The sequence below is a fragment of the Lottia gigantea genome (assembly GCF_000327385.1).
Source record: "Lottia gigantea unplaced genomic scaffold LOTGIsca_14, whole genome shotgun sequence".
Classification (NCBI taxonomy): domain Eukaryota; kingdom Metazoa; phylum Mollusca; class Gastropoda; family Lottiidae; genus Lottia; species Lottia gigantea.
In genome coordinates, this window is record NW_008707617.1 from 2,510,623 (window position 1) to 2,535,050 (window position 24,428).

The 24,428-nt window shown below is 32.0% G+C and overlaps 7 protein-coding genes across 7 annotated transcripts; 5 read left to right on the top strand and 2 right to left on the bottom strand.

Moving 5' to 3' along the window:
* Window positions 1-2,390: 2,390 nt before the first annotated feature.
* LOTGIDRAFT_157524 (hypothetical protein) lies at window positions 2,391-3,054 on the top strand (the record flags this gene model as incomplete). The annotated part of the gene is made up of 2 exons (XM_009049732.1): window positions 2,391-2,648; window positions 2,695-3,054. The coding sequence occupies 2 exons, from the start codon at window positions 2,391-2,393 to the stop codon at window positions 3,052-3,054; spliced, it is 618 nt and encodes a 205-aa protein (XP_009047980.1).
* Window positions 3,055-6,743: 3,689 nt separating this feature from the next.
* LOTGIDRAFT_157525 (hypothetical protein) lies at window positions 6,744-8,796 on the top strand (the record flags this gene model as incomplete). Its single annotated transcript, XM_009049733.1, has 2 exons — window positions 6,744-6,876; window positions 8,507-8,796. 2 exons carry the CDS (start codon window positions 6,744-6,746, stop codon window positions 8,794-8,796), a joined length of 423 nt encoding a protein of 140 aa, XP_009047981.1.
* A 5,129-nt stretch (window positions 8,797-13,925) lies between these two features.
* Window positions 13,926-16,150, top strand: LOTGIDRAFT_157526 (hypothetical protein; the record flags this gene model as incomplete). The annotated part of the gene is made up of 2 exons (XM_009049734.1): window positions 13,926-14,354; window positions 15,170-16,150. 2 exons carry the CDS (start codon window positions 13,926-13,928, stop codon window positions 16,148-16,150), a joined length of 1,410 nt encoding a protein of 469 aa, XP_009047982.1.
* A 139-nt stretch (window positions 16,151-16,289) lies between these two features.
* On the bottom strand, window positions 16,290-16,727 carry LOTGIDRAFT_157527 (hypothetical protein; the record flags this gene model as incomplete). The annotated part of the gene is made up of 2 exons (XM_009049735.1): window positions 16,290-16,597; window positions 16,652-16,727. 2 exons carry the CDS (start codon window positions 16,725-16,727, stop codon window positions 16,290-16,292), a joined length of 384 nt encoding a protein of 127 aa, XP_009047983.1.
* Window positions 16,728-17,079: 352 nt separating this feature from the next.
* Window positions 17,080-17,781, bottom strand: LOTGIDRAFT_157528 (hypothetical protein; the record flags this gene model as incomplete). Its single annotated transcript, XM_009049736.1, has 1 exon — window positions 17,080-17,781. The coding sequence occupies one exon, from the start codon at window positions 17,779-17,781 to the stop codon at window positions 17,080-17,082; it is 702 nt and encodes a 233-aa protein (XP_009047984.1).
* Window positions 17,782-20,486: 2,705 nt separating this feature from the next.
* LOTGIDRAFT_157529 (hypothetical protein) lies at window positions 20,487-20,891 on the top strand (the record flags this gene model as incomplete). Its single annotated transcript, XM_009049737.1, has 1 exon — window positions 20,487-20,891. The coding sequence occupies one exon, from the start codon at window positions 20,487-20,489 to the stop codon at window positions 20,889-20,891; it is 405 nt and encodes a 134-aa protein (XP_009047985.1).
* Window positions 20,892-21,616: 725 nt separating this feature from the next.
* Window positions 21,617-22,915, top strand: LOTGIDRAFT_157530 (hypothetical protein; the record flags this gene model as incomplete). The annotated part of the gene is made up of 2 exons (XM_009049738.1): window positions 21,617-21,752; window positions 22,452-22,915. The coding sequence occupies 2 exons, from the start codon at window positions 21,617-21,619 to the stop codon at window positions 22,913-22,915; spliced, it is 600 nt and encodes a 199-aa protein (XP_009047986.1).
* Window positions 22,916-24,428: the final 1,513 nt, after the last annotated feature.

A 24,428-nucleotide genomic window follows, 5' to 3' on the forward strand; every position in this document is an offset into this window, starting at 1 on the left:
AATCAAGTCTCAAGAATTGTGCCTTTTAGAGTGTTTATGTGCTAAAAATTGAACGCATTTTCAAGAAATTTCAATTAAAATTTTCAATTTTTCTGATTTTCAATAGGGTTCATACTCTGGTGATTACAAACAACCATACCAAGTTTTGTCGAAATCAGTCAAGAATTGTGCCTTGTAGATTGTTTACGAGCAATTGTGGACGGACGTACCTCAAAAGAAACCTAATGTTAGTTGAAGCGATCTGTTGAATATTCTTTGCGTTTGAGCGATCTAGAGAACAAGACATGAGTTTCAGCGATCTGTTGAGTATACATACGATTAAACTACCTATATCCATTTAATTATAGCAGGAAATCATGTTACGGTTACGATACTTTGTGGCGCAGTTTTAAGCATAAAATCAAAACTGTTACGCACTGCTTCAGTTACTTTTTTAATTTGAAAAAAAAATAATTATCAATTCTGTAATCATTGTTTGCTGCCTTATAGCTTCACGTCTTTCAGCTATGCAATGTCTCTGGTAACTTTTCCTCTTGAAGAGCTTCTTCTACTAAAACCACTGACAATGACTGGTCTTCCCCATACAGCTAGAGAGTTATCTGTTCATTTGGTAGATGCAGAAGGAACACCAAAACCTCCACAGCTTGTAGGTGGTTGAGGGTCAGGGATTGATGGGAGTGATGATGGGGGACTGTCACTAGAACTCTAAAAGTAATATATTTTAGCTTATTGAACAGAACAGTCAGAGAAAAAATACAGTTCTCCATGAACCTTTTATTTAGCATTGGCCTTCAAATTTTGCACTGGAGTTTTAGAAAATACTTAGAATTAGTGTTATGTTTTTTGCACAATGATCAAAATATTCCCAGATAAAAATCATAAATACCAAACAGGTTCCAAGCACACAACAAAAGAATTCTAACCATCACAAAATTGAAACCATTTCACCCAAACGGGGCCCAACTACAATCCATAGCCATTCGTGTATTTTGGTATTCTATTTACAATCCCCAGCACCAAGAAAAGATAGCTTACCAGGCAAGGTAATATACGCCCACTGGTAGCTTTGATTTTGAATAAAGATAGCTTGCGAGGCAAGGTAACATACGCCCACTGGCAGCTGTCAGAAATAATATAACAGTCTTTAGTGACTAAAGTACGAATTTTCTCATATTGAAGAAATTTTATTAGTTTGAATTCAATTATATATATATATATATCATCCTTATTATATATATAAATGAATTCAAACTAATAAAATTTCTTCAATATGAGAAAATACGCTCACTGGCAGCTTTGTTTGAAAATGAACATTGAAGAACAAAGGCAATAACTCATATCAAATAATTTCTATATTTTTGATTTTCAATAGGGTTCATCCTTGGGTGATAATACACAATTCACAAAGTTTCATCAAAATCTATCAAGAATTATGCCCTGCAGAGTGTTTACGGGCTAAAAATTGAACGCGTTTTGAAGAACAAGGGCAATAACTCATATTAAGTATTTTTCGATATGTCTGATTTTCAATAGGGTTTATCCTTGGGTGATAATAAACAATTTCACAAAGTTTGGTCAAAATCCAGCAAGAATTTTGGCATGTAGAGTGTTTACAAGCTAAAAATTGATTGCTTTTTGAAGAATAAGGGCAATAACTCGTATTAAATATTTTTCGATTTTTCTGATTTTCAATAGGGTTCATCATTGGGTGATAATAAACAATTTCAGTAAGTTTTGTCAAAATCTGTCAAGAATTGTGCCTTCTAGAGTGTTTACAAGCAAATTGTGGACGGACGGACCGACGGACATGGGTGACGAATATATACGCTCCACATTTTATGTCACTCATGCCCATCAAGAATTGTCCCTTCTAGAGTGATTACGAGCTAATGATTGAACGCGTTTTCAAGAACAAGGGCAATAACTTAAACTTAATATTTTTCGATTCTTCTGATTTTCAATAGGGTTAATCCTTGGGTGAATACGAACACTCATACCAAGTTTTGTCAAAATCCGTCAAGAATTGAGTCTTGTAGAGTGTTTACGAGCAATTGTGGACGGACCGACGGACGGACATGGGTGACAGCAATAAACACCCCCCATTTCATGTGGTGATTCCAAAAAGAAAAAACAGGCAGCAATAACCAATCACAGAAGAATCATGTGGGCGCATAAAAAGGAAGGGAGCCTTTGTGCTCTTGAAACATGTTGGACTACTTAGTTTTTTCTATAGCAGATTATTTTTTTACCCATGTGTTGTGCTATAGAGTATCCACATTAATTGGATCAACTAAAAATGGACCAGTAAAAAACTTTGTGAAATGGTTTATGTGTCTTCTATTTTATTGAACACCCCATTTCATGTGGGCGTATAAAAATGAGCTAGAAATATGATGTGGGGTCAACGACCTGGACGCAGAAAAGCACGCCTTAGCAATCGCTATGTCGCTGACTGGAAGAGAGCTGTCCAAATTCCGGCCGAATTTCTGGATTCAGACCGTGGTGTTGATATTTTAATTGCCAAATTAGATGTCTTCAAGAAAGAAACGAGAGATGCCACATATGAAGCTTATTTAGAAAATTTTAGAAAAACAGACATGTCAATTGAAACCTACATTATTGAATTCGAAAGATTGAATACCAGACTGGTTAGATATGAAATGAAATTACCAGTATGCTGTGTTGGCATTGAAGCTCCTTGATAATGCTGGTCTCTCCACACAGGAACGTCAAATGGCATTAACTGCAGCTGCAGATTTAACAAATTTAGAAATCTGCTTTGAAGTGGAAATTTGGAGCCAGGTTGCCACATCTAGCGTGAAACTAGAAGTAAATGCTACAGCCAGCTCCAGGCGGTTTTCAAGAGGAAAATATCAAATTTCTGAGAGCAGAAATGATGAGACACTTGAAGATCCAGTTAAAGGAACTAACCCATTGAACAGATTTGACAAGCGTCCAAGATGTCAGTCTACATACCATTGGGCTAAAGACTGTCAACATAAAAAGGAATCAGTCAATATTGCTACAAATAGAGTTGAAGACACTGATGATTAGTGAAATATTACATTGTTAGTGCAACAAACAAAAATCTCAGTCACAGTTTGTATCCAATGAAGAACAATTAGACATTTTTGTAGTGGAATCAAGTGGAGCAGGGGTTTTAGATACAGCATGCACAAAAACAGTTTGTGGTTTACAATGGTATAATGATTACTTATAAGATTGCACCCCAATTTAGTAGGACCTTCAGATTAGGGGATGGTGTCTCTGTAAGATCTTTGAAAATGGTAAAGATTCCCATTGTCATTGGAAGACAAAGGTACATGTTGGACGTTGAAGTTGTGGATACTAACATTCCTCTATTATTGATAGTGTTGAAACAGTTAATCAGTTAACCGATTTTGGGTAGTATTTCACGGGTAACCGGGTCTGATTTGAGATAATCAGTTAACCGTCAATTTTATAGGAAGTAAAAAGAGAGCAATTTTGACAGAAAGTTTGTTACTGTATGAGTCTTTAAGCTGTTTTCTTTAGTCAATAAACATCTTTATTGATTGAATAATTGAGATTAATAAATCAAGATAGGGTATCAATTATCAAAGGGACAAAAGAGTGTATCGACAAGGTGGATTGTGATCATTTGGTCTGAGACAAGTAAACAGTTGGCTGACTTTCCAACAAAGAAAGAGCTTCTTCATTACTGTTGTTAAAAACTCTTGAACAAGGACATCTTAATTTGCAGTAAAAATTTTAGCTTCTTAAAATTGATGGAAAAACAAATAGTTTTATTTTTTTTATTTTCTATATACAGTGGAGATTGTTAACCTCTGTTATTTCTTTACTTACTTGATTTATACAAACCTTAATTACATCTTCTGTTATCTCATATCTTTCATTATTACTTACTTTTACTTTGTTTATATTTTTCAGCTTCCTGTATTCTGATCATGTGACTTCCGTCCGCAAGTTTTGTTTTGGACGCCATTTAAGGGTAATAAAGACTCCATAAACAGTTGGCTGACTTTCCAACAAAGAAAGGGCATCTTCATTACTGTTGTTAAAAACTCTTGAACAAGGACATCTTAATTTGCAGTAAAAATTTTAGCTTCTTAAAATTGATGGAAAAACAAATAGTTTTCTTATTTTCTATATACAGTGGAGATTGTTAACCTCTGTTATTTCTTTACTTACCTGATTTATACAAACCTTAATTACATCTTCTGTTATCTCATATCTTTCATTATTACTTACTTTTACTTTGTTTATATTCTTTAGATTCCTGTATTCTGATCATGTGACTTCCGTCAGCAAGTTTTGTTTTGGACGCCATTTAAGGGTAATAAAGACTCCATGTTTGTTCACATGACCAAATGACGTCATGCTTTAAAAGAATCAGCTGACTAAATTTTTGTATTTTCATTAAATGACCTTTTGTTATTTGGAAGAAGTTTCGGTAAGTTAAAACTAACTTCAATTAATTCATATTGTTTTTTGCAAAATGAATTAAATTGTATTTTTTCTTGGTGCTGGAGATAGTAAATAGAATACCAAAATACACAAGTGGCTATGGATTGTAGTGGGGCTCCGTTAGGGTGAAATGTTTACAATGGTTAGAATGCTTTTGTTGTGTGGTTGCAACCTGTTTGCCATTTTTGATTTTTATCCAGGAATTATTTTGTTCATTGTGCAAAATCATAATACTAATTCTAAGTATTTTCTAAACCTCCAGTGCAAAATTTGAAGGCCAATGCTAAATAAAAAGTTCATGTTGAACTGTATTTTTCTTTGGCTGTTCTGGTCAGTAAGCTAAAATAATTTACTTTTACAGTTCTAGTGACAGCATTTTAAAGCCGTGGTGGTTTTGGTGTTCCTTCTGCATCTACCATAGGAATAGATAAGTCTCAAGCTGACCAAGTCATTGCCAGTGGTTCTAGGGGAAAAGTTACAAGAGGCAGAGGACCATCATAACATAGCTGAAAGACGTGAAGCTAGAAGGCAGCAAACAATGGTAATTTAAAAAGTAACACTAGCTTATGACACAAGGTTTATCAATATACAATAAAAAACAATGAAAACCAGTTACAAACATAATAACTCTGTTTATTTTCAGAATGCAATTAATAAAGTTTCACACGATAAACAATGTGAAATGCATATTACACAATCAAATTTCTGAGTGAAAACTGCACTATATTGAAACAATGTCTACAAAAGGAACTTGAGCTTCATCTTTTGATTTAACCAATATTTTATCAATACATAGAATAAACTTATCAATTACAACATATGTACATTAATATGGACAATTATTTATTTCCAGGTAACACAAAAGTTCTGGATCAACAAGGCCTAGCTATTGGACATGGCTATTTTAGAGTTGAACGCCTACAATGCAACAATGAGGTTCACAGCCTAGATAGAAATTTTACAAGAGTCGTGTTGTTATGAAAATTCACAGAACATTTGGCAGTGCTATTGGCAGATATACAGGATTTAATATAGGTAGTTCACAGTAAGATGTCCAGAATTTTTGTTTAATGCTTTGTCTGATAATGACAAAATTTTACCATGATGTATTGATAAATATTGCAAGAACTAATTTGGAGCAAAAAGTAATTTGTAAGAAAATTTTTTTTCTTCTCAACCAAATCTTTTATAGCTTCTGGTTCAACGCTGGCAATGTACCTATTGATCAGTCGTGGATCACCGGTGTGAAGTGGAAATATTAAGGGAATTGCCCCTGTCAGTTGTTCCAAAATCTTTAAAATATTTTAGCAGCATAGATGGAATGTATGAATATAATTTGGAGTCTCTCACAGGAACAGCACATGTATTCTTTCCCTTTGGATTAAGCTTAGTCTTTGATACCTGAAAGATAAAATGTAAAATATAACATAGGCTTGAGGCAAGTCTCGCAAGCAAATACGCCCCCCAGCAGCTTGATAAAGAGCTAAATGTGAACTGTAAAACAAACTCTATATCGTAGCCTGAGTAGTAGATGAGCTCATAGATTGGTCGCATTTTTCCACATTTCATTTATGGGAAAAATGCGACCAATCTATGAACTCCCAAAAAAAAGACCTAAATTCCCTACATTTCATAAATTCTTACAGCAAAACATCCTACATTTCATAAATTCTTACAGCAAAACATCCTACATTTCATAAATTCTTTCACTTAAAAAAGACCTAAATTCCCTACATTTCATAAAACATCCTACATTTCATAAATTCTTACACCAAAAAACACCTTCAATCAATTTCATACATTCCATCAAAAAAAAGCATATTAAAAATACCCTTATATAAAATAACATTCTTGTTTCGCTTAACATCCAGTTTTTAATAGCCTCGTTTTAAGTAATGTTATTTTTAGTCTAGAAGGGAGATAACTCTTGTTTTGGATAAAAAAACAGACTAAATTAACTCATTTAAAAATAGGATGAGTTTAATTCTAAAACACGAACAACACAGATTCGAAGATTATTCGGGCGACGGTATCTATTCATCAATATTTTCTCTAGGTTCAAAAATAATTCCAAAAGTAGCTAGCTTTGTTTCAAAAAACAAATCACACATTTCAACTGGAGCGAAAGCCGTCGGCTCAATCGCGGAAGCGGGAAAGAGTATAAGTGGCGCAGTGAAACAATCTAACGAGTTGAAAGAATTACAACTAATAAGAGATCTACGAAACAGGAGATTAGAAGAAAGGAAAGGAAAAGGTTTTAAAGTTATAGGATAAAAATGATATTCGCTCACGCTCCAAAAACTTATTTTGGTTCAGATATACAAAAATCATTGGGTTCTCATCCTGGATTTCCATGGGCGAAATATCCCGGAGAAAAACATCGTCCCGGTCATAATTACACTGATCCAGGTACTAGATAAACCCAAACCGAAAACGATAAACCTAAAATGGGTGAAAAACCAGTCAATAGAGTTGACGCCGCTGCGCTTAAACACGACATACTATACAGAAACAAAGACATAAACTTCAGAGACGAAGCAGACATACAAATGATAATCGAACTTGAAAATATTCCAAATCCAACTTTCAAAGAGAGAATGCAAAGGGCTCTGATCATAAAACTGTTAAAAGCAAAGATGAAATTAGGCATGGGATTGGCAGATGAAATTCATAAAGAATTTAGAAAAACTAAAAACTTTGAAAAGATGAAATATGGTCAGCCGATTTAATTCATATGCCAGTCGAAAGAGGATTTAAATATTGCTTAACAGTTATAGATTTGTATACGAGATATGTATGGGTTATTCCTTTGAAAAACAAAACGGGATTATCAGTCAAACACGCATTTGAAACGATTATGAAACAATCTAACCGACATCCAGAAAAACTGTGGGTAGATAAAGGAAGTGAATTTTATAACAAAAATATGAAATCTCTGGGATTTGAAATTTACAGCACGCATAACAAAGGTACAGCTGTAGTAATAGAAAGATTTAACAGGACTCTAAAAAATAAATTATTCAAAAAGTTCACGGAATTGAAATCTCAAAAATGTCTTAAAATATTACCAGAGGTTGTAGATGAATACAATAACAAAATTCATTCATCTATAGCTGTCACACCAACACAAGCCTCGAGTAATTCAAATATTATAAAGTCAATTACGCGCAACATAACTACGAAAATGAAATAAAGAATTTAAATATCAAACCCAAATTTAAAGTCGGAGATCGAGTTCGTATTTTCAAATATAAAAGCAAATTCGAAAAAGGTTACGTTGAATACTGGACAAACGAAATATTCATCGTTGATAAAGTAAACACCACATCACCTCCGACATATGAATTAATCGATCAAGACAAAGAACAAATCATAGGAAGGTTTTATCAAAACAAACTTCAAAAAACCGACTTTTAAAAATGAATGAAGAAGAATTTGATAGAAGATTAAGAGATGTAGACAAGCATTTTCGCTTTCTTAAATTTAAATTAATGTTCAAAATATTATTGAATGTGTTTTATCAGAATGTAATACAATTTTTTTCAAACACAAACTACGTATATATTTAAAAAAAACAACTTTTAAAAATGAATGAATTTCTCGATAAATATGGAAGTGATACAACCACAAACTTTCAACTTATGAGATGGGCGAAAGAGTTAGGGTTATATCACCGTTTTATTATTGTATGAGAGATGAAATAAATGATCTGAAATATAAAAAAGGTAAATTTTACGCGATAACAAATATACATACTTCCAATCAAAAAGGAGTTCATCATTCTGCTTTGTACAAAGACTCTGACTTATATTTCTTCGATTCTTATGGATTAGAACCCACTGAAGAGATAGTGCAATTGACTAATCAACCAATTAAATGTTCCACTTTTCAAATTCAATTACCTAAACAAAAGTTTTGTGGTCAGCTTTCAATTTGGGTTTTATATCAGTTGAGTTTAGGAAAACAGTTCGAAGAAATTGTAATAAATTTAACTCAATAAAAATGGCAAATAAGTTTGGATTAGGTTCTTTATCTTTAGAAACTAAAAAACCTAACACTACAGCGTGGATAAATAAAGCGAAACCTTACTTTGTGGATCAAATCAGAGCTACTCTTCAAGGTGATTTAGATATGAACAATTTCAAAGTAACTAATTTAAAGTCTCCGGAAAACGATAATGACGCTGTTCACAAGAAATATTTACGGGAACAAATAAATTCAATTGAAGTAAATAAAAACCATTTAGAAGATAAAATAAGTAATGTGAAAAGATTCTTCAAACGTCAACTACATAATAAAAATTTTGTTAAAGAGTATGGAAAGTCTTAATATGGTGTACTTTTGTATTTGATAAATAATTAATGATTGAATTGAATGCCACTATCCTTTTCGTGGAAAAAAATTCGTGAGGGTGAAAAAGTGATATTTTGATGGAAAATCGATGATTTGTACGGAAAACCACGAGCACGTTCCGGAAATATCCGAATGTATGCTAATGTATGCGTGACGTAAATTATGGACTTGACGCGGTGGTTTCTGGGAACGCTACACTGACAGATAAACAATGTGGCGGGCGTTATGTATTATAATGAAAACGATTCGTCAAGCACTCACAGTTCATCTCATTCTGAAGACGAAGAAGATGAATACGAAATGTTTGGGGGTGTGGTGGACTACCAGTTCGAGCCAGTTAGGCGTCCTCGGGAAGGGGTGACTGACAGTGAAAGGCCAAACCAGGAGGATGACACTGCCGAAATTCATAAAAATGGAGATCGATTGGGAAATAAATTTATAATGACTGGTTCATTTTGTACTAAAAATCGCCCGCTTCAAAATATTCATATCTCCTCTCGATGAAAAACAGAATTAAAATATCTTGATAAGTCTGGAGAAATATGGTCGTTATTTGTATGAATTCTTCACTCATTTTATAATACATGTAACTTAATTATAATTTATTTTAAAGATAAAAGGTAATTTTCATAACATCATGAGTTCCTACATTGCCAAGTCTGAATTGGTAAAACACACACATCGGATAGACCTACCAATTAATGATAAAGTGAAAGTAGACCTTCTGATCAAATAATTCAAATAATATGAAATTATCCGCTCAAAATATACTTTAAATTAAGAAATGATAGTTTTTAATCATTTATGAGTTTAGTGTTTGATATAAACTGAAATTTCATGAAATCAACTTCATTTTTCGCTTTTGTTACCCTTCAAAGGTGTTCCAAAATGGCCGCCATTACCACCGTTTTATGCTGGAAAATTGATATTTCATCTTTTTGGCTAAGTTTAAATGCCGATTTTTTAGTATTAATTAAAAATAGGAACCTATAATATATTTCTAATGGGGTCTCATATGCGAATCGAATTTTAAAACACTTTTCTGGCTATGTAATCTTTCCAATTTAGAATATTTTCTATAAAAATAAAGAGTTTTGAAGTGAAATAAATAACAGACTGAGAGTTTTCAGTCGGCACCTTGAAGTCGGCCCTTTTCAATTGTACGAATTTGACCCATACCAGCGTTTTTTGGAAAGCCGTGTTAACTGTTTTCTTTACAGGTATAGCTGCAAAATTGCGCGACACCGAGCTTCGGCATTTTGATGTAAATATTGTAAACATTAACGTAGCCTATCAAGGTTATGAGGTTAACGATGGTTCCAAAAATGACGTCATGTGGTCATGTGATTAATACAACATAATGGCGGACTGTCTTTGTAAACAAACGGGAATTAAACACAAATCGTCTTTGTTTTACTTATACATGTATCTTAATTATCGATTATAAGATTGGAATTGGATACAATAGGATATATAGAAACATTCACGGTAGGTGTCAAGTGGCCCATAATTGACTTTCCATACACTTTAATGATACTAAACTACAACAAGAGGTACAAAGATTAATAAGTTTTATTCAAAAAGAATTGGTCAACGAAGCGAATAAAACTGAGTTACAAAATTTAATTTCATTAATATCTAAATTAGAGGATAAGATTGCAAAACAAAAATTAGACATTCAACAATTAATAGATAACATTCCAGATGAAAATGAAGATACATTTCAACAGGAATTAAATGCTCTGGAAACTAAACTTAACAGTGAATTACAAAAAGAACTAACAAATATTAAACAACAAAAACAAAACATAGACTAGAGCCACTCGTGGCCCAAATGGGACTTTGCAAATGTAGCAATGAAAAAACACCCTGAAAAAATCAACCATCGACGATAATTAGGTCAAGCGCAAGAACAAGTCTAAAGTTGATAATTTTTTAATTTTTAGAAGATTTTAATACCGGAAGTAGACGTCAGACCTCACAAATGAAAGTATCAGCAGATAGCCAAGGTGAATGACCTTTGATCTTGTAAAGGAGAAGGTCTAAAAAGGTCAAGATCAAGAGATATCCGTCATCAAAATTTCTAATTGCACACGACTATAAAACCGGAAGTTAACATAGGACATCAAATATAAAAGTATCTATAGATAGCCAATGCCAATGACGTTTGATCCTACAAAGGTCAAGGTCAACAAAAGTCAAGGTCAAAAATTGAAAATTTTGAATTTCCAAAACCTGTTCCTTTTTTTCAACAATGAAGCGGAAACAACCGAACTTCTAAGACAAAGTGGCTCAAAATATGAGATAATTGTATGCAAAGTTCCATTTTGAACAAACGTATACTTTGCGAGTTATGCTCCTGGCCAAATATGTCAATAATGAGTAATATAACCCAGATGTGCCATGCCCACCTTAATTTTTTTTCATAGGTTAATTGATATTCCAAATGTTATGTTGTGTTTTAAATTTCAAGCTTCTACATTATTCAGGTCAAAAGATATAGGTCAACAAATGTCAACAAAGGTAAAAATGTTAAAACCCGTTCCTTTTTTGGAACTATAAAGCTGAAACAACTGAGCTGTTAACAAAAACTGGCCAAAAGGATGAGGTAATTGTGTGCAAAGTCCCTTTTTTAACAAACGTATCCTATGCGATTTATGCCCCAGCCCCAAAATGCAAACAATCAGTAATTCAACCCGGATGTGCCATGCCCACCCCAATTTTTTTGTCATAGGTGAATTCATATTCAAAGTGTCTAGTTGTATTCCAAATATCAAGGTTCTACATAAAATAGGTCACAAGATATACATACACCAAGATCAAAAAGACACAAATATGGTAAAACAAAACTCAAATTTGAAAAAATCACCAATTTCAATTTTGCTTTAAAAAAGCAATTGTTCTATATCTATGTAAAGTGCATGAGAAGCACATTAGGAAACCGAAAAAATTAACCCTCTAGGTTAATTAGGTCACGTGCTCGAGCAGTCCAAAGTTGCCATTTGGCTTTTTACGGATAGCTATAAAACCGGAAGTACATGTCGGGGGTCAAAGGTCAAAGTATCAAATGATAGCCAAGGTCAATGACCTTTGTCTCTATAGAGGTCAAGGTCACGAGATAGAACTTGCAAAAACTTCAACCGGAAGTTGCAAAAAAGGAAAAGCGAAATTCAAAAATCGGCTTCCTTGTTGGCAATCGATTGTAGATTACATACACATCAAAATTATACACGCCCATTTCTTCATAGAGGCCCCATTTTTCGTGTGTTTTTTCAATATGGCGGCCGAAGTATCACTTCCGGTCTGGATTTTATTTTAAAATCAGCCATAGAATTTTATTTCCTAAAGATCAGCTAAATTTTGTTGAACTACATAAATTACACCGGAAGTTATTCAACCGGAAGTAGATTTGAAATTCAGTCGCTTTCCTGTTCAAAAGCGGAAATGACGTACAAAATTTGCAAAACAATCGAAAAATTTGATCGAAAAAAGGAACACGTCGCCACTACAGAAGGTCTAGAGAAGTTGAATGGTTGCTGCAACTACTGTAGTCTAAGCTCAGGAAGGTGTGTAACTTTCGAAAAAAAAAAAAAAAAAAAAGAATTGACATTTCGATAACAAACTGGGACTTTGCTCAAAGCAAAGTCCCACAATAATAGCGAAATCAAAACCTATATTCATCAACAAATACAGAACATTGATGATAGTGTTATTCAACAAAAGATAACCACTATTAATAACCTAGCTTTGAAACAGGACAAAAATATACTCGCATTAGAAAAAAAGGTTCTCAAGAAAGAATCATATTATTTGAATCTTCCATTTAGAAATTTGGGTTTTTTTAGTGCTTCTATTACTAATAATATTGATAAATCAAAAGACTATGAATATAAAACATATGGATTTACAGCAAATATTAGAGTATATTTTGTTCCAAATTATACTATTCACCCCAATTATATTTTTGATAATGATGATGATATACCTTATGGTCCAATAGAATTTACTTTCCGAGGAAAACTTATAATTGAAATAACTTTTCCCATTCAGGTAAAAGTTGAATCAATATTCTTCAGACAAAACTCATATTCTTATAATGCAAAATTTAACGCTCATAAAGTTCTTCAGTTTATCAATGGTACAAAAAATGTAGAAACTAAAGAATTTGAAATTAACGGAAATTAAGTGGAAAATATATAGATAAGTTTAGAGTGTTAATCATACCAGATAAAGAAGAAAATGAATTTACATTGAGTGATTTTGATATGATATTGGAGACGGAAAGTCCACCATCAATGAATATTATTAGAAATCCAGAACCAGAAAAAAAAGATATAAGCAGTTATGAGTTTTACGAACGACAGACTTTGAATACGTAAAACTATATTTTGTTATTAATGATATATTCACCTCAATTGATATTCATAAATTCAACAAAATCAAAAAATGTTAACAAGAGATGATGCATATGTTAATATATCAATCTCTATTAGAAAACCAAAATTTTCAGTTCATCTGAATAAGATTAATGATTCGAAAGAACAAATATCGTTAGTATCTGTTCAAGTTATTATTAATAAACACATAGCAGCTTTATCAGAAGTTCACTTAATTTAATTACCTAAAAAATGGAACTTGAAAGTAGACAACAATATATGATAGAAAAACAAAACGAACTAAAAGAAAAACTAAAACAATTCAACAAATGTAGAAAAACATGGAGTAGAATCGATTCTGTTTTCAAAACATTAAGTACAGTTTTAACAGTAGGGATAACAGTGGCAACAGCCGTAACCGGTGGATTAATGAAAGCTCATTATAAAAGGAAAACAGAAATTTTAAATACATATCTTAATAAATTTTTTATATTTTTCGAAAGATCGAGAGAAGACAAGAACATAACAGTTGAAATCAAATGAACTTTTTTACGATGTTATTAAGCTTATCACTGATGAATTTACAACATTTAAAGGGCAAATTGAAATCAAGATGGAAAATACAAACAAGACATGAAATTTGTAGGTTTTAATACCAAAACCTTTGTCAATTTCTTCACTGCAGTGGATAATAAATCGGATGCTTCTGATTGGTATTTCAAAGGAAAAATGATTTTCCGTAAAAACAATTTCAAAGAAATAAAAAGACCAAAAAAGGGTAGTGGTGTTACCCTACTCAAAAAGATAAATGAATATATCGGTATAAATTGTTATATACCGAGCGATGGATATTGCTTTGTAAAGTGCGTTAATCGTGTTTTAAACGAAGACTACACAAGAGATTTTCAAGATTTCATCAACAGTTTTTCAAAATCAAACAGAAAAGGAGTTATGACAACTGCTAGAATCTGTGAATTCAATAAGAAATTTAATACTTATTTTCAAATTTATATGCCCAAACATAGACATTTTCAACCAAAGAAAGTATCCAAAGAATTAGATTGGGTTTTTTATTTACACAAAGAACATTTCTGTTTGATAAGAAGAAATAACAAAACCTTAGGCATTAAAGAAATAGAAGATAATTACGATGAAAACGTATGGAGAACTTGTAGAGATGATAATGCGATAACGCAAGTTTCACCTCTAAAACTAAACGTTTTTCCAACCATTCACGATGATTTTTTATACGCATGGGATTGCGAAACCTATAACGAAAATAAAGCCATACCTTATTCTTGCACGTTAATTAATTTAGAAAAACTAATCAAAAACGAACACAATGCCCTTTTAAAACGCCCAGAGGAATTCTGTCTCTACCTTTAACTAATTCATTCACTGATGAAGATTTACAGAAAAAATGGAAAAGACAAAGAAATAAAGGGTAACTGTAATTATTTGCAAAATACATAAAGTATTTACATAAAAAATTATGTAAAGTACATAACAGATACTATACTTCTCGCCCATCGGGCGAGTTATTTTTTCTAATTTCAGATCAGAATAAGAACAGAAGAAAACCCAATATCAAGACCCTTAATCCTAATTTCTAAATAAAGTGTCTGCTCCACCCTAGGCCTGTACATTTGGGAGAATCAAACCCTCCCTTCCCCGAAATCTAATTATTTGCAAAATATTAATTTCATATGTTCCTATCAACACGAATCATCTAGTTTGGCAGCATGGGGAAATTCATCTAAAATCTACCAATGAATTTGAGAAAGATCGAGGATGTTAATATTGCAAAATACACTAAAGATAATTGGGAATCTTTAAGACACGAATGGGAACCTTAAGCTAAAAGAGATACGTTATGTCTCGGAGCTTGTTTGATAAAATACAATCAAGCAATGAAAGAAGTTGTATTTCAGAATATTTCCAATAATCTAACGGCTCCTTCTTTATCTTTAAAGGGTTGGTATTATTTATATCATTACGATAAAGAAATGATTGAAGAAGAATGGTATGAAACTACTAGAATGGTTCCGAAACACACCGAAAAAGAAAATGTAGAAAAAGTTAACTCACATACTCACCCTTTTATAAGATATTTTATAAGTATTAAAGGAGGAAGAGTTTCGGCAAATCGAAAATCATTTGAAACGAATAAAATGGATGAAATTTGTAGTATATTAAAGGAATACAATGCAAGTGACACTGATAATATAATTGATTTATTCAAAGAATATAGTGATGGCACGAAAGATAAAACGGAGCTTCATTCGAGACTTAAAAAAATAAAATGTATCAAACTAATGGCCTTTGATGCTAACGGTTTGTATGCTTCCGCCATGTCGGATTTAGACAGCGAATATCCGAGAGCGGAAAGTGGTAGATCATTTCTACCGGAAGAAAATAAAGAATTTGTCAAGCTCTTTAATGAACAGAAATTCAGACCTAGAACTGCTATTTTAAAAGTCTGGTGTGAATATCCCAAAAATATGTTCTTCCAACCCATACCAGCTAAAGATAAAATCACTTTCACGAATAAAGAAGGTAAAAAGGAAACTGGCACTAAAATCAGATTCAGAAATGGTTTCTGTCACAACGTTTTAACATCGGTCGATATTCAAGAAATAGTGAAAGCCGGTGGACAAATTATTAAAATATTAGATGGTATAGTTTACGAAGAAAATTTTAAAACTCCACCCTATAGATATTATATTTTAATTTTGACGTTGTATGGTAAATCTATTCAGAAGGATATAACTACATCGAGACATCTATGGAGTGAAGCGACTTTAAAAGCCAACTATGATTCACACTTCAAAAGCTATGAAAAAGTAAATGATAGTATAGTTGAGATAAATGAAGAAGAAAAAGAATTTATTCCTCCTAAATCTACAAGACTAACACCTAGTCATTTGGGATCATTTGCCCATTTTTTATTTTAATTTGTTCCAAAAATCACTCCTTCTCCTTTATACTTTGAAAGAAATATTCCTTCTCCAGTGTGTATATTTTTTTTAAATTTTCCATTACCCTTATGTTTGACTTTGACTTCACCCGTGTCAATACTATCTACTAATTTATTTAATCCTTGTTTAACAGTTTTCTTGGTTCTTCCCCAAATCTTTTTCCAAATTCTTTTATTGTGCCTATCATTTCTCCCACTCCTGAACCTTGTGCTTCCTTTTCCATTATTAAATTATGTCTGCGTTCTTCAGCGGCTTTAGCATCAGCTGCTTTCTTTGCGTTTGCAGATTTGACTGCGGCAGATATTCCACCAGTTGCTGCACCCGCCGCTGCAATACCACCAAATATTAAAGGTAAAAGGAAAGGTAAAAATCCACCTTCTTTTGAGTTTGCGTCAATTCTTTCTAAATCTATATCATCTCTAACTTTACAATATTTATATTTATCAATAAGTTTTTAAGTTATGTTGATTTTTTTACCATTGAAAGTTATTACAGTTGGTGAAGCTGTTTCAATAGCTTCTATTATTTTCATAACTAAAGTTTTTGCTTTCATTTTTAAGGGTGTATTTTTTACTCAATTCTTATCACTCTTCTATCTGCTATTTTAATTAAATGTTTTGCTTCTTCCAATAATAAACAATAACCTGTTACATCTCCTTGTGTTTTTTCAATATGAATATTTATGTTGACTCCTGTTTTGAAAAGATCTTCTTGGTGAGCTGATAGATCAAAACAGAAGATTGGATGATTAAGTGAAAAATCTACATATTCAAACTGAGGTGGATTTCCAAATAATTCACACATATTTTTATAGTTTCTATACAATTCATTATAATCCTTTGTGGTTGGATTAATTGTTAAAGGTTGGTTAGGATAATTATCGTTTTTTTTATCTTACTTGAACTTTATGGATTAAAGAAATTATTGTTATTCGTTTGAGAATCTGGTAAGTTCTTGAAACCAACCATTAAATATCTTGCTGGTTTAATAGTGTTAGTGATTGGCCATGTGGCGGATTCTCCCGTTAAAGTCATGCTACCTACCGTGTTACGATGAAGAAAAGCTATTTCAATATCTTTAGTTAATGAGTTGAATATTCTCGTTTCTACTTCATTTGATGATGTTATTACGGGTATGAAAAGTTGGAGATTCGTTATTTCTAATTTTGCATCTGAACCATTCTCTTCAAAAAATATCTTATCATCGTTGATTTCTCTTTGTAGATGAATTTTATATGGTAACCCTATGGAAACTTTTCTATGTTCCAACAGACCAAATAAAGGATATAATTTCCAATTTACGTAATTACCCCACCTATTATTCTCAACAATATGATTGTACTGAAGTACTCGTTTTTCGAATCCATGATTAGCTGCTCGTGCTACTCTTTCTATTGTGTTTCGAGCAAAAACTATCACTCTAGCTAAATCAGCATCATTTGCAAGATTTCTTACCGGTTCTTTTAAAACACTTCCATTCCCAACATCGGGTATCCAACCTGAGACTGAATCGAAATCTTTAGGATATAAAACTGTTTTCAACATTGTGTCGAATTCCCCAGGATGTTTAATTGTTTCTATCGGATTTGAGCCAGCTTCCAAAACCATCTCGCTAAATAAAGATAGAAAGGAATTGTTTTCTAACGTTGTATTAGTGGAACTTGATTCTGAGTTTCATCTTTTATTTTGAAATCGCATCGGAAATAAGCATCGGAAAGAAGCAACCAATTCGATAATGAATTTATTTCGAAGGTAATTCTACCACCATCATTCAATTGGGATTTAGAACGAACAGTCGGTGAGATGATAATATAATCCTCTTTTTTCTTATTAAATGAATAACGAATCGGATCGTATAATCTAAAGATTGGATCTAATATTTTATTTGCCATTTTTAAGGTTTAAAATTTGAGTAGAAAATTTCCAAAAAAGAGTTATCTCCCTTCTACATTATTTTAATATGCTTTTTTGATGGAATGTAGGAAATTGATTGATGGTGTTTTTTAGTGTAAGAATTTTATGAAATGTAGGGTATTTTATGAAATGTAGGGAATTTAGGTCTTTTTTAAGTGAAAGAATTTATGGAATGTAGGATGTTTTTTTTGCTGTAAGAATTTATGAAATGTAGGGAATTTAGGTATTTTTTTTGGGAGTTCATAGATTGGTCGCATTTTTCCCATTTTAAGTGTCATCAAAATCGGTTGAAAACTAAGAGAATAATAGCATATTCAAGATTTTGGGGCAAGGGCAATGGTTGAAAATAGCTCAAATTCGAACTTGATCTTCATTTTTATACGCCCACATAAAATGTGGAGCGTATATTGTCGTCACCCATGTCCATCCGTAGGTCTGTCCGTCCATAATTGTGAACACTCTAGAAGGCACAATTCTTGACGGATTTTGACGAAACTTACTGAAATTGTTTATTATCACACAAGGATGAATCCCTATTGAAAATCAGAAAAATCAGAAAATATTTAATACAAGTTATTGCCCTTGTTCTTCAAAACGCGTTCAATTTTTAGCTTGTAGACACATGCCAAATCTTGCTGGATTTTGACAAAACTTAGTGAAGTTGTTTATTATCACCCAAGGATAAACCCTATTGAAAATCAAAAAGATCGAAAAATATTTATTATGAGTTATTGCCCTTGCTCTTCAAACCACGTTAAATTTTTAGCTTGTAAACACTCTACATGCCACAATTCTCGCTAGATTTTGAAAAAAATTGGTGAAGTTGTTTATCACCCAAGAATAAACCCAAATGAAAATAAAAAATATCGAAAAATATTTAATTATTGGTTAATTATTAGTTATTGCCATTGTTCCTCAAAACGCGTTCAATTTTTAGCTCGTTAACACTCTACAGGCCACAATTCTTCATGGATTTTGATGATACTTAGTGAAATTGTGTATTATCACCCAAGGATAAACCCTATTGAAAATCAGACATGTCGAAAAATATTCCATTTGAGTTATTGCCCTTGTTCTTCAAAACGCGTTCAATTTTTAGCTCGTAAACACTCTGCACGGCACAATTCTTTATGGATTTTGATGAAACTTTATGAAATTGTGTATTATCACCCAAGGCTGAACCCTATTGATATAGAAAATTATTTGATATGAGTCATTGCACTTGTTCTTCAATGTTCATTTTCAAACTGCTAGTGGGCGTATTTTACCTTGCCTGGCAAGCTATCTTATGAATGTGTATACACATACGGAATTTCATTTGATTCCATCAAAAAATCTAGTTTTTAGAGCGTTTACAAGCAAATGTTGACGGACGGACGGACAGACCGACCGACAGACAGGGGTGCCGGCAATATACGTCCACATAGAGAGATGTGGGCGTATAAAAATCAACGGTTCATCAACAAATTCAATAGTGCACATATTCATAATGATATTGACACACATACAAACAATCAAAAGAATCCTTGGAAAATTGTAGCCTGTAGAGTAGGCACGAGTAAAATAAGTGAATAAAAAACGAATGCGATATCAGAGTTTTATACGATATTTCTCAAGAAAATCATCGGATCATCACCAAATTCAATAGTGCACATCTTCATAATGATATTGACACACATATAAAAGATCAAAAGAAAGTAGTACTAGAGCTTACATATTGGTTGCACGGGGATTCACCATTCCATTTCATTTCATGGGGAAAATGCGACAAATATGTAAGCTCCCAAATAAGACCTAAACACCCTACATTCCATCAATTCCCTCCCAAAAAACTTAAACACCCTACATTTCATAAATTCTTTCACTAAAAAAAGACCTAAACCCCCTATAAATTATTACACCTCAACTCCCTTCATTTCCTACACCAAAAACACCTTCAATCAATTTCCTACATTCCATCAAAAAAAGCATATTAAAAATACTCTTATATAAAATAACATAACATTTTTAATAGCCTCGTTTTAAATAATGTAGAAGGGAGATAACTCTTTTTTGGAAACACAATTTCTTCGTTAAATTAACTCATTTAAAAATAGGATGAGTTTAATTCTAAAACAAGAACAACACAGATTCGAAGATTATTCGGGCGACGGTATCTTTTCTTCATTATTTTCTCTAGGTAAAACAATAATTCCAAAAGTAGCTAGCTTTGTTTCAAACAACAAATCACTCATTTCAACCGGAGCGAAAGCCGTTGGCTCAATCGCGCAAGTGGGAAAGAGTATAAGCAACGCAGTGAAATAATCTGACGAGTTGAAAGAATTACAACTAATAAGAGATCTGCGAAACAGGAGATTAGAAGAAAGGAAAGGAAATGGTTTTTAAGTTATAGGATAAAAATGATATTCGCTCACGCTCCAAAAACTTATTTTGGTTCAGATATACAAAAATCATTGGGTTCTCTTCCTGGATTTCCATGGGCGAAATATTCCGGAGAAAAACATCTTCCTGGTCATAATTATACTGGTCCAGGTACCAGGTTAGATCTGCGACTAGACGAAAATGATAAACCCAAACCGGGTGAAGAACCAATCAATAGAGTTGACGCCGCTGCGCTTAAACACGGCATACTATACAGAAACAAAGACATAAAATTCAGAGGCAAAGCAGACAGACAAATGATAATCAAACTTGAAAATATTCCTAATCCAACTTTCAAAGAGAGAATGCAAAGGGCTCTGATCATAAAACTGTTAAAAGCAAAGATGAAATTAGGCATGGGATTAGCGGATGAAATTCATTAAGAATTTAGAAAAACTAAAAACATTTTAAAAGTTAAAGGGTTTGAAAAAGATGAAATATGGTCAGCCGATTTAATTCATATGCCAGTTGAAAGAGGATTTAAATATTGCTTAACAGTTATAGATTTGTATACGAGATATGCTTGGGTTTTTCCTTTGAAAAACAAAACGGGATTATCAGTGAAGCACGCATTTGAATCGATCATGCAACAATCTAACTGACATCCAGAAAAACTGTGGGTAGATAAAGGAAGTGAATTTTATAACAAAAATATGAAATCAATTGGGTTTGAAATAGCGAAGGTAAAGCTGTGGTAATAGAAAGATTTAAAAGGACTCTTAAAAATAAATTATTCAAAAAGTTCACGGAATTGAAATCTCAAAAATGGATTAAAATATTACCAGAGGTTGTAGATGAATACAATAACAAAATTCATTCATCTATAGGTGTCACACCAACACAAGCCTCGAATAATCCAAATATTATAAAGTCAATTAACGCGCAACATAACTACGAAAATGAAATAAAGAATTTAAATATCAAACCCAAATTTAAAGTCGGAGATCGAATTCGAAAAAGGTTACGTTGGATACTGGACAAACGAAATATTCATCGTTGATAAAGTAAACACCACAACACCTCCGACATATGAATTAATCGATCACGACAAAGAACAAATCATAGGAAGGTTTTAGCAAAACGAACTTCAAAAAACCGACTTTTAAAAATGAATATCTTTCTCGATAAATATGGAACCGATACGACCACAAACTTTCACCTTATGAGATGGGCGAATGAGTTAAATATATCTCCGTTTTATTATTGTATGAGAGATGAAATAAATGATCTGAAATATAAGAAAGGTAAATTTTACGCTATAACAAATATACTTCTGATCAAAAAGGAGTTCATCATTCTGCTTTGTACAAAGACACTTCAAATGACATATATTTTTCGATTCTTATGGATAAGAACCCACTGAAGAGATAATGAAATTGACTAATCAACCAATCAAATGTTCTACCTTTCAAATTCAATTACCGGGACAAAAGTTTTGTGGACAGCTCTCACTTTGGGTTTTATATCAGTTGAGTTTAGGAAAACAGTGCGAAGAAATTGTAATAAATTAAACTCAATAAAAATGGCGAACAAGTTTGGATGAGGTTCTTTATCTTTAACTAAAAAACCTAACACTACAGCGTGGATAAATAAAGCGAAACCTTACTTTGTGGATCAAATCGGAGACACTCTTCAAGGTGATTTAGATATGAACAATTTCAAAGTAACTAATTTAAAGTCTCCGGAAAACGATAATGACGCTGTTCACAATATTTACGGGAACAAATAAATTCAATTGAAGTAAATAAAAACCATTTAGAAGATAAAATAAGTAATGTGAAAAGATTCTTCAAACGTCAACTAAATAATAAAAATTTTAAAACTTTTTGAAACTAAACTACAACAAGAGGTAAAAGGTTTAATAAGTTTTATTCAAAAAGAATTGGTCAACGTTGCGAACAAAACTGAGTTACAAAATTTAATTTCATTAATATCTAAATTAGAGGATAAGATTGCAAAACAAAAATTAGACATTCAACAATTAATAGGTAACATTCCAGATGACAATGAAGATACGTTTCAACAGGAATTAAATGCACTGGAAACTAAACTTAATAGTGAATTACAAAAAGAACTAAGAAATATTAAACAAGAAATACAAAGCATAGATGATAGCGAAATTAAAACCTATATTCAACAACAAATACAAAATATAGATGATAGAGAAATCAAAACCTATATTCAACAACAAATACAAAATATTGATGATAGTGTTATTCAACAACAGATAACCACTATTAATAACCTAGTTTTGAAACAGGACAAAAATATAGTCGCATTAGGAAAAAAGTATCTCAAGAAAGAATCATATTATTTCAATCTTCCATTTGGAAATTTGAGTTCTGTTCATGCTTCTATTACTGATAATATTGATGGATCAAAAGACTATGAATATAAAAAATATTGATTTACAGCAAATATAAGAGTATATAAACCAAAAAATGATGATCCCAATTCAATTTTTCTTGGTGAATATTCTGCTTTTATTTTCAAAGGAAAACTTGTAATTGAAATAACTTTTCCTTTACAGGTAAAAGTTGATACAATTTTCTTCAAAACAAAACTTACATGAATTTAAAAAATTTAACGCTCGTAAAGTTCCTCAGTTTATCAATGGTACAAAAAAATGTAGAAACTAAAGAATTTGAAATTAACGACGAAAACAGCAAGCCTCATCACTTATATGAAATTAAAACGAGTGGAAAATATATAGATAGGTTTAGAATGTTAATCATAACAGATAAAGAAAATGATATTGGAGACGGAAAGTCCACCATCAGCAAGTATTATTAGAAATCCAGAACCACAAAAAAGAACAAGTAGTTATCAGTTTTTACGAACGACAGACTATGAATACGTAAAACTATATTTTGTTTATAATGATATATTTACCTCAATTGATATTCATAAATGTCAACAAAAACAAAAATTTTTGATACCAACAATAAGAGATGATGATGTATATCATATGAAACCAAAATTTTCAGTTCATCTGAATAAGATTAATGATTTGAAAGAACAAATATCCTTAGTATCTATACATGTTTTAATTGAAGATGGTAAACACAAAGTAGCTTTATCAGAAGTTCACTTAATTTAATTACCTAAAAAATGGAACAACAATATATGATAGACAAACAAAACGAACTAAAAGAAAAACTAAAACAATTCAACAAATGCAGAAAAACATGGAGTAGAATCGATTCTATTTTCAAAACATTAAGTACAGTTCTAACAATAGGGATAACGGTGGCAACAGCCATAACCGGTGGATTAATGCTTCCAATAATTGTCCCAACTGTATTAGCCGCGTTCACTGCCGTCCTAACTTCATCTTGTGGATTGATTACTTTAGGTTTTACATTAAAACAGAAAGCTCATTATAAAAAGAAAATACATATCTTAATAAATTATTCATTTTTTTTCGAAAGATCGAGAGAGGATAAGAACATAACAGTTGAAGAATTAGAAAAATTCAATGAAATTTTAGATAAATTTGATGTAGAAATATCATCAATAAAAGTTAAAAATTCCTAGTTAAAAATAGTTGCTTAAAAAATATGAATAAAATTGAAATTTTAAACGATGAAACATTCATATCAAATGAACTTTTTTTCAGTATTATTAACCTTATCTCTGATAAATTTGATACATTTAAAGGACAAATTTAATTAGATGGAGAGATAATTCAAGATGGAGATCACAAACAAAAAATGCAATTTGTAGGTTTTAATGCCAAAACTTTTCACAATTTCTTCACAACAGTGGATGTAAAATCGGATGCTTCTAATTGGTATTTCTCAGGAAAAATCATTTTACGTAAAAACAATTTTAAAGAAATAAAAAGATCAAAAAAGGGTAGTGGTGTTACCCTACTCAAAAAGATCAATGAATAGAGCGGTATAAATTGTTATATACCG